General features: G+C 39.3%; 1 protein-coding gene across 1 annotated transcript in view; it reads right to left on the minus strand.

Moving 5' to 3' along the window:
- The window catches only part of LOC134578519 (mucin-5AC-like), a 91,864-nt gene that overhangs the window by 65,094 nt on the left and 6,457 nt on the right, over nt 1-20,313 (minus strand). Inside the window, exons 2-13 of the mRNA XM_063437503.1 lie at nt 15,672-15,749; nt 12,999-13,073; nt 12,692-12,754; nt 11,897-12,158; nt 11,014-11,128; nt 10,589-10,679; nt 9,862-9,968; nt 9,492-9,708; nt 9,156-9,281; nt 8,857-8,974; nt 7,483-7,621; nt 6,228-6,338 (exon numbers count right to left, since the gene is read on the minus strand). Coding sequence (XP_063293573.1) covers nt 6,228-6,338; nt 7,483-7,621; nt 8,857-8,974; nt 9,156-9,281; nt 9,492-9,708; nt 9,862-9,968; nt 10,589-10,679; nt 11,014-11,128; nt 11,897-12,158; nt 12,692-12,754; nt 12,999-13,073; nt 15,672-15,749 — 1,502 coding nt within the window. The remainder of the gene's footprint in view (nt 1-6,227; nt 6,339-7,482; nt 7,622-8,856; nt 8,975-9,155; nt 9,282-9,491; nt 9,709-9,861; nt 9,969-10,588; nt 10,680-11,013; nt 11,129-11,896; nt 12,159-12,691; nt 12,755-12,998; nt 13,074-15,671; nt 15,750-20,313) is intronic.

Here is a 20,313-nt window from a genome sequence, read left to right on the forward strand (position 1 = left end):
AGGTCTTGCACACTTTGGGCTAGTGCATTAACTCTTTGATTCAGCGTAGTTATAGTAGAATCGAAATCTGCTGGATCCATTACAATGGCTGGATTATTCTGTCACGTCTAAACATTTGTTATGAAGGAACACAACTGCAGATTTCGTATAGTTTGAATATTTATTAAAGAAAGTAAAAGGTAAAGACTTTAATTCCAATTTACAGGTACTGTAGCTTTAAGTAGTAAACGATAACTGAAGTCCACAATTACAGGCACTGTAGCTTTAAGTAGTAAATGATAACTGAAGTCCACAGTTACAGGCACTGTAGCTTTAAGTAGTAAACGATAACTGAAGTCCACAATTACAGGCACTGTAGCTTTAAGGAGTAAACAATAGTAAATTGCAGACACTGAATCAATAAGGAGTCTCTTAGTAGAGTTAACGGTTTAGGTGATAAGTAATTACAATAGCTGTTCCATACTTTAACTGAAGCAAGACAGATGCAGATAACTGATATGAAGTATGAGTTGAAGTTAGCTGTAACGGGATTGTTTTTACCGAAGGACTTTTGGAGACAGGTAATAACAGCTTTTAGATGCAACTCTTATCACATTGGTTTTACTTAGCTTCCGGCATATAGAACACTGGTTCCCGAGATCTCCTCAGAGGCGTATGAAGAGTGTTTAATCTTTAGTCGTGGATGAGGAGAGGTGAAGGGAACTTTGCAGAGTCTTTCAGTCCGGTCTGGTAGCAGAGGCTTTCACAACGAAGTTGTAGCCGGGTTGTGAGTAAGGAACGTAGTTCAATAATCCAGCCTAGATCAGCTGGTGCAGTCAGATTAAATAGGCAGACCGTGTCATAAAGGGGTGTGGCTAGGCTCCGTGGAACCAGGAAGTAAGAGGATACCATAGTTAAGGCATGACACCTCCCAATCTGCCCTCTGTATCCAGCCCAGTATCTGGTTGAGGACGAGGGAGGGGTTGCGCCCTCTAATAACAAATCATTATCCGGCTCTGCATGAGAGGGTTCGCCCTATGTTCCTGAAAATAAATATATACTCGGATAGAGGTGATGGAGGGCCGCACCCTCCCGTGGTGCAAACTAGAGTCCCTAGAGATTCAGGGTGACCAAACTGTAGGGCGCACCAAATATTAATGTCAGCTTAAGGCTGAGGGCAATCTTCGGAAACAACGATGGAAAACTATCAACCGACTAACTGGATCCCGTGTGCGCGCGCGCGGGGTCCAGGTAGACCATTGGTAGTCTGAGGAAAGCTGGAGACATTCTCCGCGATCCACGAGTGCCCGGGAGGCCGGAGGAGGTCAAGTCAGGCCTCACGACGACCCGAGCGAAAGGAAAAGGAAGTCATGAAAAACAAAAAAAGCAACAATCAATGTAGATAAGAGAAAAATACACCAATTCTATCCGGATAGAAGGCAAACAGCAGGCCGGGAGGTAAGAAAAAGTAAGTCCCACCGGACGGGGCCAGGAGCCAACCCAACGCAGGAAAAAACTACTGAACCTATAAGGTTCCGGGGGCAGATACGGAGTAGCTGGCAAAGACAAGGAAAACACACTGCTTTCTCCTGTAGGAGTCTGAGTACCGGTCCTTGCCTGTGCGAAGTTCTCCTTGGAGATGTCCCGTCGCCGGTTTGGAGTAAACCGTGGATGTGTCCGGGGTCTTCATAAGAAACTCTGTCCTTCAGGCATGAGGTTAAGGGCCCTCACCCTTCCCACCATATTCAGATGGCCGTATACTGGTGTCCTCTTGAACACTATGGCAATGGTGTTTGTCTGGACACCTGCCTATCTCCATGTCACTGGTGGGCACTGGGATTTCCTCAGTGATATTACCCCAGGCCTGCGGCCAAGAGGGGGTTCGGTACCAATAGTGTAGGCCCGTCAGTAGGGCACAGGCCCAGCAGGCCAAACGAATGGACACAGAACGGTTAGTCAAGCAAATAGTCACAGACATAGCAGGCCATTCAAGTAGGCACCGACATAGCAGGCCATTCAGACCTAGCAGGCCATTTTAAAGGGCACAGACATAGTAGGCTGTCCTTATGGGCACAGACATAGCAGGCCGTTCTTACGGGCACAGACATAGCAGGCCATTTTTACGGGCACAGACATAGCAGGCCTTTCTTATGGGCAGAGACATAGCAGGCCGTTCTTATGGGCACAGACATAGCAGGCCGTTCTTATGGGCACAGACATAGCAGGCCGTTCTTATGGGCACAGACATAGCAGGCCGTTCTTATGGGCACAGACATAGCAGGCCATTCTTATGGGCACAGACATAACAGGCCGTTCTTATGGGCACAGACAAAGCAGGCCGTTCTTATGGGCACAGACATAGCAGGCCATTCTTATGGGCACAGACATAGCAGGCCATTCTTATGGGCACAGACATAGCAGGCCATTCTTATGGGCACAGACATAGCAGGCCATTCAATGGGTTGTGTATTACCACAATATTATTATTAACATGTATTTATATAGCGCCTTCCAATTCCGTCGCGCTTTACAGTGGTTATTGAATGAGTAACGGGGACCTCTGAGTTCGGGTAGAGGTCCCTAAAAATTGTAGATCCTCAGGGGATCTTGTGACAGGAGGGACGCCCCTCTTGTAAGGACCCTTAGACAATCAACCCTTTTAGACAGCTGTGCTGTGTGAATGCTGTGTGAGTAACTTGAACCGGGACTGGTAGTCCCTAAGTGCCCGGCAGTCAAATAGTGGTATTCCAGCTGTATTGGGTACAAGCGGAAGTAGTCCAGTGACCATCATGTCCATGAATGTAAGGTACACTGAGCGCTACTGTCCATGAACTGTGGATAGGTATGCACATGCGCACACGGATCTATTTGAAATATCTTAGCATATTATAGATTACCATCCGCACACCACGTGAAGGGGAATGTAATCACGGACACCTCAAGGAGGTGACATAATAAGTCCCCCCAAGAACCTGATAGATTGTATTGTATCAGTGTAGACTGGTCTCCCATACCAGCTAGAGTCAGAGCCAAGTCTGTTAACTATATATATGCCATGGACAGAGAATACGTACCAGAGTAGTCCCATCTGAAAGAAAATATATATACTGAGAAGCGAATGAATCCCAGAGCTAACTGTAGGATGTAGGATGTACACCCCTGTACAGAGCCTGTATAACTGAGTTTATAAATACTCAAAATTCACAGCAATCTGTGATATACCCTGACAGTAGATCAAACAAAATTAGCGATATGCACTGTCCGCAAAAACCCGCAGCGATCTGAGGTATACACTGTCAGCAAACACACAGCAACCTGTGATATACACTGTCCTGTGATATACACTGTCAGCAAAAACCCACAGTATTCTGTGATATACAGAATCTGATATACACTAGACAGTAAAATCACAGTACACTTAGGTAAATTATGTCAATCAAACTCACAGCAATCCTGACATGTAACAAAAAATCGTATATGCAAATATATACACCCACACATACATGGATAGTAATCCATAGGAGAATGTCACTCAGAGTGTCCCTTAATAGAAGGTTCAAGTTCAAAACGGTCACTTTAGTGAAACTAAACTGACATGCAGTCAAAGGCCTGTATACAGCTCCAAGTGCAGAAGGTAAGCACTGAGCTGGGTGGAGGCAGACCTCCAAAGAGTAATGTACCGACGAGGGAGGGGGCCGCGGGCGGTCGCACTCACCCCCGGTCGCACTCTCCCCCGCCCGGTCGGACACACACCGTCCACGGGCGGAGGCGTCCGCGGCGAGGCGGCCACGTGGGGAAAAAGATCCGGCCGCCGGGTACTTGGGCGCACGCGAGTACCCCCGCAACCGAAAAGGCACATGGGACCGCCGGAGTTGAACTCCACGGTCCCGGAGCTCGGGGGTCGAAGGAGGCAGAAGTAGTCAGCCTCCTGAAGCCCCAGAGCGGCAGGCACACCGCGGGATAAATGCGGAAAAACAAAACAGCATGAAAACGCATGAACACAGAAATGGGAACGGACAGGGGGCACAAGTCCAAAGAAAAAACAGTAAGGACCCCAAAGACCCCCCACAAATATAGGAAAAAATACATTGAAAGAATGAAATCACACAAGGGCATAAACAAAACTGAATACATAAGAAAAAATCTCACAAGGGAAAAATAAATAAATTACTGACTATATATATACAAATATAGCTAAATCCCACAAAGGTAATCTACAATATAGAATATCAAATACTGAAAATAAGCAATAAAAACCCCAAAGCCAACCACTATGAGCAGGAGGCAGTGGTAATCTGACCTGTACTGATGCGGTGCAGCAAAGAAAGAGGAAATGATGCATGGGGAGGGGAGTTTTATAGTACCTAACTTTTTTCTGATTGGTTGTTTTCTGTGCTGCTGTGGAGTTCTAGTAAAGAGAGACTTAAGCAAATACGAAGCCTCCTGTCATGTTATAAAATTATCTAACAAGTTTTATCAATAATATTCCCATGGTCACAACAGAAGTATTAAGATACCAATTGCATAACATTGAGTTTGATAACGGAGAGCCTGTTTGCGATAATATGGCTCAAGATGATTAAAGGGACACTGTAAGCAGTATAACCATTTCATCTTAATTCATTGGTTATAGTCCCTGGAATCCCCTGGTGCATCCATTCAATATCAAACACCTTTTGAACAGTTTAACACTAAATAAGGGTCTCTATTCATCCGATTGGCAGTATTGCAAAGGTCGAGATTATATACTTCTTTCTAGTCAAACCAATTTGTATCAGCAATGGGTGCTTTAATAGGCTGAAAGTGGTCACCTGACACTCTCAGTCAATCACAGCAGCTGCTGCTGCAGATGCTCTCTCATAAACATCACAGACGGTAGGGCTGCTGGGGACTTTTATTTACTTTAAAAATATTAATGGAACACTATAGGGTCAGGAACACAAACATGTTTTTCTGACTTTTTAGTGTTAAAACCACCATCTTGTCTCCCCTTGCACTCCCTAACTATAATAAAATCTTACTTGTATTCAAGTCTGCAGCTGCTACCTCTGTCCCTGATCTGCCAGCTGTCTGTGGACATCATCAGAAGTGGTGGTCTGAGCCAATCACACTGCTTCCCCATAGGATTGGCTGATACTGTCAAGGAGGCAGATCAGGGGCAGAGCTAGCACAAGTCAAACACAGCCCTGGCCAATCAGCATCTCCTCACAGAGATGTATTGAATCAATGCATGTATATGAGAAAAGTTCAGTGTCTGCATGCAGAGGGTGTGCAGTACTGCCCCAGGAAGCACTTCTAGCAGCCATCTGAGGAGTGACCAGTGGAGGTATCACTAGACTATAATGTAAACACTGTATTTTCCTTGAAAAAGACAGTGTTTACTTCAAAAAGCCTGAAGGGAATGATTCTACTCACCAGAACAAATACAATGAGCTGTAGTTGTTCTGGTGACTATAGTGTCCCTTTAAAAACAATTTAATGCTAAATGGAAGGATGGCGCTAAGGTACTACAGACACTATAACCACTTCAGTGAGATAAGCAGGTACAGTGCTACAGTACTGATAACAAAATAAATAAAATGATAACAATTACAGAGTTTAACTATTTTGGTATACATTTTCAGTCTGCTTATTTGTTATTAGTGCACTATACATAGTTAACTGAAAAAAAATAAATCTTGATTTGGCTGTATTGCATCATTTTCGCATATCAGTTAAGCAATTGATATACTAATATTATATACATATAATTTATTTAGGATTAATTTCTAGCAAGTTTGCTTTCATTTTTTATAAACAATTTTAAAATATAAAATATTTCAATCATTATATTTCAGAAAATCTTTTTTGGATGTGTTATTGAAGTTTTAACTTTGCAAAGAAAATACTACACAATAAATGTTATATCTATCTATTAATTTTATTACTGGTATTTATAAAGCGCCAACAGATTCCACAGCGCTGTACAATTAGTGGAGGACATAAAATATACACAGACAAATACAAAAGGTAGAGAGGGCCCTGCCCGTAAGCTGAGATCTAGCCATTTAAGCTGTTTTATACAAAGTGCTTAGCAAGATAGCCTCTGAGCTTACAATCTAAAAGTCTGTATATCTATCTAAATAAGCTATCCCATGAGCCAATCCTCTGTACTCTTCACATATAAAATAATGTCTTACTTTTCTATTTTTAATATAGAATGTATAACATATAGTCAAAACTTTCAAAGTTCAATTATGAATACTAACCGTTTTTTCTCCATTAAGCATTAAAGTAACGCTCTTAAGGCAGGTCTCGGTATCTGTAAGACCACATTTAAGCAGCTCTGCCAAAATAGTAAAATCATGGCCATTGCAGTCCTGTGTGAGAATAATAATAATAATAAAAATAATAATAATAATAATAATAATAATAATAATCATAAAAAATTATACAGACCAAACACATTTAGTTATATTACCTAATATTTTTTTCTCCCTTGCTATGTTACTTTATTATTTGTACAACTGACAGGTTTATTTACTAAAGTGAGAACTCAAAGTGGATTTAAAGTTATAGAAATCATGCATGCATTTTTCTTTCCCTAAAGACTATACAAGCCGTCCAATTACAGACTTTCTAATGCAGCTCAATGAGAAGTCTTTGCAAGCAGGTGCTCTGATTAATTGCCTGCTTCTTGAATATAGTTTCACTGAGCTAAACAACCAGGAAGTAAAAGCACGGGTCTCTGATTGACAGCAGAAAGATTTTAAACATTTATTTATAAAAGTACCAAGTACTATTGAAATCTGCACTTTTTGTAAAATGAAAAATTGATAGAACACACACTTCACACATAAAGTACTTTAGCAAGCTGAAGTGCTTCACTGTTCTGGAGTATACCTTTAAAGACCAGGATAGCCTATCTGAAAGCATCGAGGACTTAGAGATTTTTTCCAGTTCAGCTATTTTGACCTTAAAAGTGGTCTGGGTCCAGTGTCCCATCACCCTTAACCCCGATACAATAATTACATGCTAGGGTTAACTCCTATCCAGATAGCCAGATAGCCACTAAAAGGACTTTGGGGTCTTTAACCAGATAGCCACTAAAAGGACTTCGGGGTCTTTAGGTGACTTTTGCTATGCATAAAGACTTCCAGCGTCACCGGAATCCCTATAGGAAAGCATTGAATAATGCTTTCCTATGGTAAAATCCTAATGCGAGCGCAGCCAATGGCGCGCATGCACATTAGGTCTCCCCTGCCGATGCAAGCAGACCTGAGCCGGTTCCGAGGGACATCTGCGCTGGACCCAGATAAGTAACAGAAGGGGTTATTAAGCACGTCTGCACCACGAGAGGGGGGAGGCTTGACGGAGGGGGAAGCTATAGTGCCAGGAAAACAAATTTGTTTTCCTGGCACTACTATAGTTTCCCTTTACATTTGATATTCACTTTCTTTCACTTCGCATTCTCACTTTAGTAAATAACCTTGAAAGAATTATCATATAATTATGTTACCTTACCTTAGACAGCACATAGTTACAGTCTCCAAAAATGTTATAGGGTGTTTGGTCATAAGTGGTAATGTGAGATCCACCTTTAATGGAGCAGGTTGATGGACATGGCAAGTTATTGCAGGACCACTTCCCTGCTGAACAAGTGCTATATAGAAGAAAAAATTAGTAAGCATTAAATAAAGGACTCTTTAGCATTAGTGCATGATTGATTTGATATTAAATATGTAATGCGTACATAAGCTTAAAGGCAATATCATGCAACATGCTATGGGGCAAAGCGAGTGGCAACTGAGTGCTCTTGAATGAGCTCTCTGTGAGATTGAAACAACTTATGTAGTTTTATGGGCTTTTTTGATTTTTCTTTTAAAACTCATATGTTCTGTTTTCAATAGCAGAACGCATTTTTTTAAATTAAATAAAATTATATATATATATATATATATATATATATATATATATATATATATATATATACACACACACACACATATCCTTACCTCTGACAATTTTTTTTTTATTTTTTTTTACCTCTGACAATTTTTTTTTAATTCAATAAAATTATATATATATATATATATATATATATATATATATATATATATATATATACACATATCCTTACCTCTGACATTATATGTCCTCCCATAAGACCCTCTTTAAAAAAAAAAAATGACTAAAATATCCCCTTTATACGTAATTTTATATGCTGATGTTTTAGAAAGTTAAACTAATCCACTCTAAACAGTTTGACAGAAAACCAGGGCAGTGCCTACAAACTCTAGACAACAACCACTACACAAAGCTTTGTGGTTAGGTTGCTAACAGTCCTCCTTTAACCAACAAACATTAGAAAATAGTTAAAAACGGCAATGTGGTGGTGCAATTTGTGACTAAATAGACCTATATGTATCTCTGTTTCTCTGAAAGTACTTAGGCAGGTGAATACAGAAAAAAACATAAAACCTGGGCTGGCTCTAAAAGGGTTCCTGGGATCTAATGGGCAAAGGCGGTACTTGGAGCACATGACAAAATGTTTCCCTGTAAAAGTGTTAATTTATTTTTTGTTTGCCTCTCAATTTTATTTTTTGCTAGCTAATTATTCATATAAAACTGTGCAGGCACACGTGAAATTCCATTAAGCCTGTTTGAGAAATAAACAAGTTTGATGGTTAAAGGGTCTGCTATACAAAAAATAAAAAATAAGAAGCCAGATAATTATTGATTGTCACAAGGAACTTAGAGTCCACAATGCAGAACTTATATAAGTATGTTGTACACCATTTATTACCAATCACATAGTGATTAAACACATAGAGGTTAAAGACATAGATTAGGTTTAAGAACATCTTAAAAATTGCATGCTATTAGATACAGACTCACCAGGTACTACAAGATGTAGAGTAAGAGTCTCCACTGGCATATATATCTTTCTTAAAAGTGCAAGGGCACATTTCAGTGGGAATGCAGCCTTTTTTGCCGATGTCATCAAAGACAGTTCCTAATGTAAAATGCATTTTTAAGTTTAAAAGCAAATTTAAGTCAAAGCAATTCAGCCATGTTATGGATTGATTCCTTGTTTTATGAAGTAACACAAATGAAATTTATTCTAATATCTCAGACCCTTTTGTTTTATCCAGAAACATTGATACTTTCTTCTGAAACATGCTTTAAAATAGTACCTGGGGGACAGAAACAACCTTCCAAGCAATGGTCTTCACAAATATTACCCCTGTCTGGGTTTGAGCAGGTATCAGCACAAGGTGAACCACATTCGTTGTACTCCATGTTAAAAGGACAAATTTTAGCTGTGAGGAAAGGATGAAAAAAATAGAAACTGATATCTATTGTTTAAGTATAATGACATCCAATAGAGATAGATAGATAGATAGATAGAACATAACATTAGGAAGATAATTCACTGTCTCCAATAATGCTCAGAGAAAGTAAATGTCATACTTATTTTATAATTATTTTACTAGACCATTGCTGGTGTAGGACAGGTAATGGGCACTCACGGCACAAATCAGGTGTTCTCCAATTCTGTGGTTGACCTCCAGCATGGGCACATTGTCTTGAGTATTCAGCAAATGTATCACACAAACAGAGCATGGTCACATTTTGTTCACAAAGACACAGGTCTTTCACACAAGCCTCGATGTATTTTTCAACACCCACCAAAGAATGGCAATTTGTGAATGCTGCTCCAAACAACATTCCATTGCAGAAGTCCATCTAAAATACAAGTATTTTTATGAGAAAGTTTATTAAAATACAATTACTCAAAATGTAGAGATGATCATTCTAAATTATGCAAATGTCAACTTTTTTTAAGGGTTGACATGTTTAAAAAATATTTGCCATTTCACCACAAATGGCATTTCTTACATGGTCTGTGCAATTGCTCTCGGGTGTATTTGGAAGATCCAGACAGAACTCTGTTGGTCCATCCATTTTCTGTAGGTTTCCAAACTGAGTTTCTGTGATTCGTACATCTGGAAATATATGTATAAAAATATGTATTTCGGAACGCAAATATTGCACCATTATACATTCTAATGAAGTCATACATAAATGAATTATTAATTGAGTGGTTTTTACTGACAATTGTACATTCAGCAATTGCATTTAACCTCTATATGAGAATATTGTAAGATTTCCCAAGAACATATCTAATGGAAGCCAAATAGAGGCACAACTTTTTCCCATGTTTCCTAAGCTTTTAATTATTATTGTCTTTGTGATCACTCGTTTAATTAGATTAGGGATCTCATACTCTGTGCTCTGCACCTTTAGAATTGTGGCATCCCACAGTTCCCAGAATTCTTTGAATGTAGTAGATGCCTAGATAATCATGGTTGCTGTAGTTCAGCAACATCTAAGATGTTTGGTTAATGTTATATTGTGATTAAGCTACATATATCATTATACCTTGATAGATTTCTCTTAATGCCCTTTTTTGAGAGTGCCTTCCTAAGAACGACTGAATTACTTAACATACAGCATTTACCCTAAATTAGAACAAGACACGCTTTACAATGATCTTCACTGATAACAAGTTGCATGTAATGTAACCTTTATTACCACTTTGCTACCAATCTGCAACTATACAAACCGTTGGAAATGAACTCATTGTTGATTTGTAAGCTGTTGTAGTCCCCACACAACCCACATGTGTGATTTGCATACTTCTGATCAAGTTCCAGCTATTCAAAAGAAAACCAAATATAATTAATTGTCTTGCATTTAAAATAACCAGTTCTATAATTAGACAAGCATGTTTTTTTCCCGTTTCTTAAAGGAACACTCCAAGCACCAAAACTACTATAGTCTTTTTGAACGGTTTGGGGTCTCTGAGTGCCAATGATCACCTCAACTACCTTCCGCTTGACCCCAGGTAAGAACTCAATCTCCTTACAATGGGGGAGGTAGGGCAGTAGGACACTGCTGTCACTATATCCCCAACAACACAATACAATGGTTATGGTACTTGGAGTGTTTTCTTTAACAGCCACTACAAACAATACATTATTTTCTTACCAACAAGCTTTCATCCTCATTATACATGAGAACTAGTCCAAGTATTGAGCTCACTTGTAGATACATTGAATTCTTCTCAATTTTAACACCACCTCTACTGTATGGCAATGAAACTCTGGAGGGAAGAACAGATTCAAGCTTGATAATAGTGTCCAACTTTGCAAAAGATAAGTATGCAAATAAGTGTTATGCCAACAGAACAATCATCATCAGAATATTTTTGTAATGTTTTATTAAAAAAAACACATCAGTACAGAAAATGTGCACATCGATGCAATGTCAGCCCATATGCCAGATTTTCAAGTTTTTCGCATAACAGTAAAACCTAAGTCAAAAAAGAAAAAAAGAAAAGAAAAAAAGAAAATTTCAGGGAAGAAAGTGGGGTTGTTGAGAATGTTGGGGAAACCCACTGCAATGTCTGGAAGTGATGTAGTCCACAACATGTGGAGTCCCAAAGGCGGCAAAAGTTTTTTCCATCTTAACAAATTCATCCTGGATTGAAGGGGTGGTATCAGGCTTGGGGGAAAGCCACTGATACCATGATTCTATGAAATCGTTTTTGTAACCATGTCCTTAATTTAATTGGTTTGTATCAGAGTAAAAATGATTCAATTTTCTTATATACAATTTTCTTTCTCTTCAGTTGTTACCATTAAAGTTTATGGTAATATTTGATAAATCATTTCAAAATAATCCAATTATTTCTGATTTTGATTCAAAACAATTCAACAGAGGCCCATATCAGAAAACTAAGCATTATTGGTTTTGAAAGTAATAATAATTATCAAACTCAATGGAAGAATTTTGTTCTAATTTGTGAAAATAAAACGTATACAGGTTGGAAAAATGTAATTTTACACAAAGTATGTAAAATAGAACGTACTTCTCTCCTTTGATCTTCACATCACTGCTGTTTATCTGTACATCAAGCCCATCAATCTTCATGGTGATCATTGAAATGACAGGGACACTGTCAACAACTGATCGTCGAATCTGGATGTTAAAGTCTTCATATGCACTTTTGCAGTGGGATGAGAAAACATAGTTGCAAGTCCCCGGGAAGTAGAATATATCTCCGTCAAAGTTCTTATAGTGGAAGTTTCCCCAAGTGCTGCAGACTTTATTATTATGAGCCATGTTGATTGCTGTAATAGATACAAGATACAATGTATACAAATATTTTCCACTGTTAAAATCAATGTCAATGTTCAAATCAAAATGGCACACCAGTTTTCAAATGGAATCAATAATATACTGTTTGTTTTTATCTTTGACACGAATTGGATTGGTTATGTGTAATTTATATGAGATTTTATATTCCGCTTGCATTATCACAGGAATAATGCTAAACTTTCCACAACCATTTGAATGGTCAAAAGGGATAGATGCCATTTTTTAAGTGAAGGAGGAATTGGATGCGAGTACCCCATTCAGAGAAGAGAAATCACCTGTTAGATTTTGGATTCCTTAGTGAAACCAGAAGAGTTCCCAGGTATGCATAGTATATCTCCTTGTATAAAACTGTCTTGCAACACATAATGCAACTCTACAGGAGAGATGGCTCACACGATAGACCATTCATATCATCTAAATAATCATAAGCTTAGCAAAACCTAAAATACCATTTAGTCTTATTAGAAAAACAGTAATACATTTTTTATAAAAATGATCAACCTACCTTTAACAACTGGAGTGGTAAAGATAGGTGGTATAATGGATATTCTTGGAGGTCCAGTAACCTCTGAAAATAAAAATGTAAGGGACATCTTCAATATAAATCTAAAATAAATTTTGCAGTAAAATAATTTAAAAGCAAGAATATATACAGAAATCTATAGTCAAACGATATCAAATATATATAATTTACTACCAACTTTTCCAAAAATAAAAGTACATAACACATATAAGTCTGCATATTTATACAACTTATGAATCATACATTTCCTTAGTAATGAGTCATGATAATAGAAATAATTTAAACATACTGTTTTGCTCATGGGAGTCATCACCAGAGTAGCCACTAGATTCCTCCAGGGTGTTGTTACCATGATTACTTGGAGCTGCAATGACAGGAAGTATAAGAAAAATGTTAACAAACTTGTAAGAAATGTATATTAGTACATTAAAGCAATGCTCACTGAATTAACCAACATGATTTTATTTTGTTGTTAATTGTACTGGTAGATGTGAAACTTTTATTCAGTTTTCACATAAAAGTATAAACATGAGTTTATCTACAACTTCAAATTTGCCATATCAATGTTTATTGCAATACAATTAAAAGACAGTATTTAGCTATTTTAATGGTGAAGCTCGTTTATAGTGTAAGTAGACCTGCAATATGCCCCAAACACCTAACTTCATGTCATGTCAAAGCAAATGCTACATAACTTGCGCAGTTGCTTGGTCATGGTTCATATAGTTTTTCCTTTTGATATTTAGCATAATGCATCTCACTGTAATATTATCTACAACTGCATTACTACTATAAAACATTTTTTGTTTGTTTGTAAAGAGAAAATGTATTTTAAGTATATCGGAGTGAACATTCAAATTTATATTAATTTAAAGTGTTACTCCAGACACCATGACCACTTCTATGATTTAAAGTGAATATGGTACCTGGATTTTGCATGTGCAGCATTTTCCTATGAAATTCTTCACATACTCTTTAATCCCTCTGCTGTCAGATGTGTAACTCCATCTTCATTAGAGAAACTCCAACTTCATTAGAGAAACTCCCCCTCAACTATATCAGGTCATTAGCAAGAGTGGATCATGAGTTCTGGTTTGAATAATTAGAATTCTGTGCAAATGTGTCATCTACCATCAGTATGCACAGGGCTGACGCTACAATAAGGCGGCCCAGATGGTTGCCTTAGGGTGCACCGACCCTGGGGCTAGCACTGTCAGGCTGACCGGCAGCAGGGAAACGCAGTGCACTCCTCTCCAGACGGTTACTTCTTGAAGCATGGTAGAGCGCAGCCCAGGTCCTACCACCCGCAGAGCTCAGCCTTCTACCCTGGTGTCTGCCGCACGCTGTGTGGAAGGGGCGGGGATATGAATGACATCATATCCCTGTTCCCTGTGCACCACACAGCGCGGCTGGTGCCCAGTGATGGGACTGGGCTGCAAGACAGGACTCCACATAGCCGGACAGAATTCACCCCAGGGACCTGTCTGTACAGTAGGTATGTAATTGTGACTGTCTGTGTATGTATGTCTCTCAATGTCTGAATGCATGTATGTCTCTGTATGTAAGCATGTATGTCTCTGTATGTATGTATGTCTCTGTATGCCTGTATGTGTGTATGTCTCTGTATGCATGGCACTGTATGCAGATATGTCTCTGTATGCCTGTATGTATGTATGTATGTATGTCTCTGTCTGCATGTATGTCTCTGTATGCATGTATGCCTGTATGTATGTCTCTGTATGTCTGTATGTATGTCTCTGTATGCCTGGATGTCTCTGTATGTATGTATGTGCCTGTGTGCCTGCATGTCTTCTTATGTATGTTTCTGTATTCCTGCATGTCTCTGTGTGTATATCTCTGCCTGTATGTCTCTGTGTGACTGTGTCTGTATGTCTCTGCCTGTATGTTTCTGCATGTCTTTGTGTCTGTATGTCTCTGTATGATTATGTCTGTGTTTGTATTACAGTGTACATGTATGACTTTGATTAATGGTGTGCCTTTTATGAATTTGTCCCTGAAAAACTATACTTGTGTCCCTCTATGGTGCTGTAAGTATGTATGTATTTTTGCCTGCATATCTATTTCTACATGGCTTGGGAGGAAAGACACACAAAGGGATCTGGAGGGAAGGGACACACAAAATGGACTGAGGGGAGAAAGAGTCACATAGAGGGACTGTGGTGGAGAAGGAGACAAATCAGAGGCTGGGAGAACAAGAGACACAGAAAGGGGCTGAGGTAAAAAAAAAAAACATGGGATGGGGTTGGAGTAAGAATGAGACACAGAAAGGGGCTGGGGTAAGAGACACACAAAGGGCATTAAAACATTAAAACGGGTAAGAAATTCAAAAGGGGGGTTACAAGACACACAGATGAAGATGCACTTTTTTTTGCAAGGGGAAGGGGGCGGTCAAATGCATTTTCGTCTGTGTAGCTAAAAATCGTTGCACTGGCCCTGAGTATACACAGCATACTGGTGACAGACAGCCAATGATGGCATCTCAATGTGCACACATTCTCCTCTCAGCTCATCCTCCTGCTACATCCCTGCTACATCCCTCCAGTGGAGCTAGGGGAAGTGACATCGGAGGAAGAGTATCTGGCTGTGTAGATATCTTGGCCTCGACACTGATACAGAGGAGCTCTTTTTTTTTCTTTTTACTTTGACTACGGGGACTAGCACAGCAATGGGTTACTCTTACCAAAACTAGTTTTATCTTGGAGTAACCTTTTAATATACAAGGGTGGTAGATATAGCTAATTTAGTGCCTACATTTTTAAATATAATAGTACTAAAATAATACCAACTACATTGTTTCCATAAGCTGTGCCAACAAACGTACAAGTACATAACAGAGAGAGAGAGAGAGAGAGAGAGAGAGAGAGAAAGAGAGAGAAAGAGAGAGAGAGAAAACCTGTATATCATCACTTAAATAATTCTAATAACAGTCCTTTTCACATACTGTTCTGATGTTGTCCACTGTTATCAGGAATGTAGCCACTGGACTCTTCCAAAATGTTGCCTTCGTGCCAGATTTGAGCTGTGGGGACAACAAGTTAAGGAAAAGATTACCAATAAAATAAAGAGATTAGAGTAAGTACGGAAAACAGTGTTTAGAAACTAAATCAACATGCTTGTGACTTGAAGTTGAGAATTTAAGAGATGATGTGCATAGAGCTTTTATTATACACCTTAGGTATGTGTATTTTTAGTATGTGATGACAATGTGCATTCATCCGTCGTGTACGCATGGTTTAACATGAACTGCGGAGATGGCACCCAAACACTTTTGCCCCATATTCACTAAAAGGAGTTGTAATACTAGGTAGTGGTACTGTGGTAAAGTGGTAGAATGTTACTTTAATAAAATAAGTTTGGTAAATTTAGTAATATTATTTGAAAGTTTTTTTTCCTGCAAAAAGTGTAAATTAGATAAAGGAACACTCCAAGTACTATACCCACCATGGTTCACTATAGTGGTTATGGTCCCCATCCCCATCCCCATCCCGCTCCACTCCCCCATCCCCCGATCTCCCCTGCTTGTAAGTAGTCAAAGAGTTTCAGAACAGTGTTTAGGGAATACATCTTCTGTTATTGTAGAACTGTTGATATTTTACAGTTCCATAGTTTCATATTGAGGGTGAAAAACAATGATAACAGATAACTATAAATGTAGTCAAAAAAACCTCAACTGCTGGAGTGAACCAGACTAGTTAAGTGTACAACTGGATATGATGAACGAAATAATACTGATAATGTGACAAATACCGTCTAGTGAAACACCAATAAATAGTAGTGAGAGTCTAGCCAAAATGGCTTACCTCTATGTACAAAAAATAATAAATAATAATGATGCCTATGGACCTACTGGGCTCCCGAGTAGCTAACTGGCTGGTGACTTTAATCAGTACAAAGAAATGGTCAAACCCAGAGCTAGGGGCCCATATAGTAGGTATGAGTCAAATGACAAGCATAGGTATCAGGGGTGCTGTCACGTTCAGCTAAACACGGTGCTTAGATCGTGCAGCTGCAGGAGGGGCTATGAACTTGGTAACCAGTATAGTTTAAAATCTGATCGGCGGTATACCAAGCGATAGTCCCACTGAAAAGGGGGGTGTCAAAGATGAGTTAATAAATCACATAGATGACATAGGGAAGAGGCATATAAATAGGACCTCCCCCTCTATAACTCGATACCTGTAACACTAAACAAAAAATGGTTACAGTATATAACCGAGAAGCCCCAGTCAGTACTACTGAGGTTTACTCAGCAGATATAAAACGTGACCCAAACCCTAGTACAGAAAGGAGGTAAAAAACACACAAAAGGGTGACTACATGTGCATAACCATACTTAGTATGTTGGTTGCCTACACATGGTAATAGAGATCCCTAAGTGAAAAAAAGTGAGTAGAACAGAGAGCCCTTAGAGCCCGACGCGCGTTTCGGTGCTCGCTCTGGATGCACCTTCGTCAGGGGCTAATTTGAGACTGGTCAGAAGTCTCCTTTTAAATGTATTCAAGTCCCAGCCACTTGCTAATTGTCCAATGAAACCGCCGGAATTCAGCGCCAAGCCAACCACGTGGGCGTATGTAAATGCACTGGGTGGAAGGACCAATCACTAATCTTCTCGTCGGACGTCATCTGACGTTTTCTTTTGTATACACTTTTTCTTATTAACACCAGTTTGTTAACCCAATGAGTACCGAGTGGATTTTTGTCTTTTTGGCTACTATCCTAACGATACATGTGTGGAGTTGTAGCATTTTGCTACAGAGCCGTGTTATTAGTCTAGTCTTTAGATATTGTTACGGGTTTCAGATACACTTATATCGATAGTTCGTCTAAAGTGTTGACATATAGTATTTTACTTAGCTCTTCCAGCCTCGGAAAAAACTGAACACATCTCCATCGCTCTGTCCGATTTGTCCCATTGGGTATTAAGATCGGATGGAGTGGCTCCTAACATGTAGCGATTACTGAGAACCTCCACTGTATTTGGAGTGCCAGTCTTGTGCTGACAGCTAGTATAGCATGATAGAGAGATACCTTACGTCTTTGGACTAGTGAGGGTCTAACAGTTCCCGAAATATCTTTAGCATCTGCATCTAAACTGGGTACACAGCTTCCCTATTGCAAAAGAGCTTCGGATATACTACCCTTTGAATACCGAGGGATGTCAATAAAACAAGCCTCATGATGTTTATGTATGGTGTGTATACCTCCACCTAGGAAACTTGTGTTGCCTAGTGCATGTATAGGGTTTTGATCGTGAGCACCATATATTGAGTGGCAGTGCTAGCTGGCAGAGCGCCGCAAAGAGTACCAATACTCGCCTTACCATGTCCACAAGGACCGATATAAAGATAGTACGCATAGTGTTCTATTTGTACTGTGGCTATGTACTGGCATGTTACAGGTTAGGAGGTAGATAGTACGCTCTACGTGTGGATGATCAAATAACGTTGTGATGCTTTAGAGTCAACTCTCTTAGGACATCTTTGTACTGATTAAAGTCACCAGCCAGTTAGCTACTCGGGAGCCCAGTAGGTCCATAGGCATCATTATTATTTATTATTTTTTGTACATAGAGGTAAGCCATTTTGGCTAGACTCTCACTACTATTTATTGGTGTTTCACTAGACGGTATTTGTCACATTATCAGTATTATTTCGTTCATCATATCCAGTTGTACACTTAACTAGTCTGGTTCACTCCAGCAGTTGAGGTTTTTTTGACTATTCTAAGCTATAGGGGTTAAGCCCCAGGACACCCCTGGAGTGTCCCAATAGGTGCTCCTCCACCAGTGAATTGGTCCATATTCGTTTGGACCTTCCTCACAGGTGGAACATTTGTTAAATTCATTAATTATCGGGTTTCAATACCTATCACCTATTAAGCGTCGCTTTAGCATGGCTGGTTTTCTATCAGATAAAGCCACAAGGGAAGCTTGGTATACGGACATTGACACTGTGTTCTCTGAAGGGCACTTGAATGAAAGCGTCACGTATACTAATATTAATGCAGCATTTAATCACCTGACATACCTGTTCAAACAACAGATCAGAGCAGGCTGGGAGGTTGCCTCTCTTGAAAAATATCTAAATAAAGAACTGATACCAAGGGGCCTGAGAGTTCAAAATATACCAGGGCCCCATATTGAAGGTACAGAATTCATCAAAGAGTGGGAGGAGGCAGCGAGTACATGTTCCCGTAAATTTATGGATATCTTGTGTAGATCAGAGAAACAAAGACTAGACAAAATTAATAAAGAAGTGGATGAGGAGATAGAAAAAATCGAAACCTTTAAGACTGAGAGTAGTTTCGAACAACTTGAAATTAAATTGAAAAATCAATTGGAAAGATTCCAATCCACCATAAAATCACGCAAACATTCTAAATTCATAAGGGACAACAAAGACTTCCAAACAGGGAATATTTACCAGAGGTCTAAACAAAGTAGAAGGGTCGAGTTTGATCAATTCTCCACCTCTGAGTATGAGACCAGTAGCTCAGAATTAGAACTCAGCTCTGACAGTACCTCTGCCCTCCCTGAACCTAATCCCAAAAGTATTCTTAAAAAAGGGATTAATTTTTTAGCCAGGGCAAATCAAGACGCAAAACCACAGAGGAACACAAGAAGCAAGAGCACTCGAGGCTTCCAACGAAGGAAAGCGTACTGACTCAAGAGAGCCAAATTATCAATTTATCCTCTTACCAATTGACTACCCCGGAAATAGAACTATTGAAAAAAGGCCTGTCCTTTGTCCCAACACCGACATTCGATAGCTTTAGTTGGACCAAAGATATCCACTTATTTGCTAGAAAACTAGCTCTCCATAAATATCATTGCATTAAAAGAACTAAACAAGCATCAAGATTAGGCTTGGAAGCGAGGGACATGGACTTGCTAGACAGTTTAGTAGAACTGCTCAGCAATAATGAACCATTCAGTACACAGCAAGCACCGTTCACCAATTTAAAACCAAAAAGCAGGTTTACACCCTATATACCTGATTACAAGTATATAGACTTATTTGTGGAACTATCCTGTAAAGAGATTGAAGCATTGGACACGAATTCCCAGTACCCCTTTCAGCCAAATAATCTGAACCCCTTGGAAATGAAAGCCTTAGGTAAACTCAAAAGAAATGAAATGATCATCATCAAACCATCAGACAAGGGGGGGAACCTGGTGATAATGGACAGAACCCACTATGTCCAAATGGTGCACAGTATACTGGATGACAAGGACACCTACCTGGCACTCTCCCTGGATCCTACAAAAAGATTTTTTGCAGAACTGAAAAACATCCTCGACCAAGCCCTCTCCAGTGAACTAATAAGTATGGACGAGTATAAATTTATGCTTAATAAAAAACCAACAACAGCTACTTTTTACTCACTGCCCAAGATACATAAACGACAAAAAATACTAACGGGTAGACCTATTGTGTCGGGTAATAATAATCTTACGCAAAACTGCAGTGTCTACGTTGAGCATATACTGAGTGAACTAGTAAAGACCCTCCCATCCTACCTTAGGGATACGAAACAAACTTTAAAAGTACTACATGACCTGACTTTACCACCCGAGGCGAAAC

Source organism: Pelobates fuscus, chromosome 12 (genome assembly GCF_036172605.1).
Source record: "Pelobates fuscus isolate aPelFus1 chromosome 12, aPelFus1.pri, whole genome shotgun sequence".
Classification (NCBI taxonomy): Eukaryota; Metazoa; Chordata; class Amphibia; order Anura; family Pelobatidae; genus Pelobates; species Pelobates fuscus.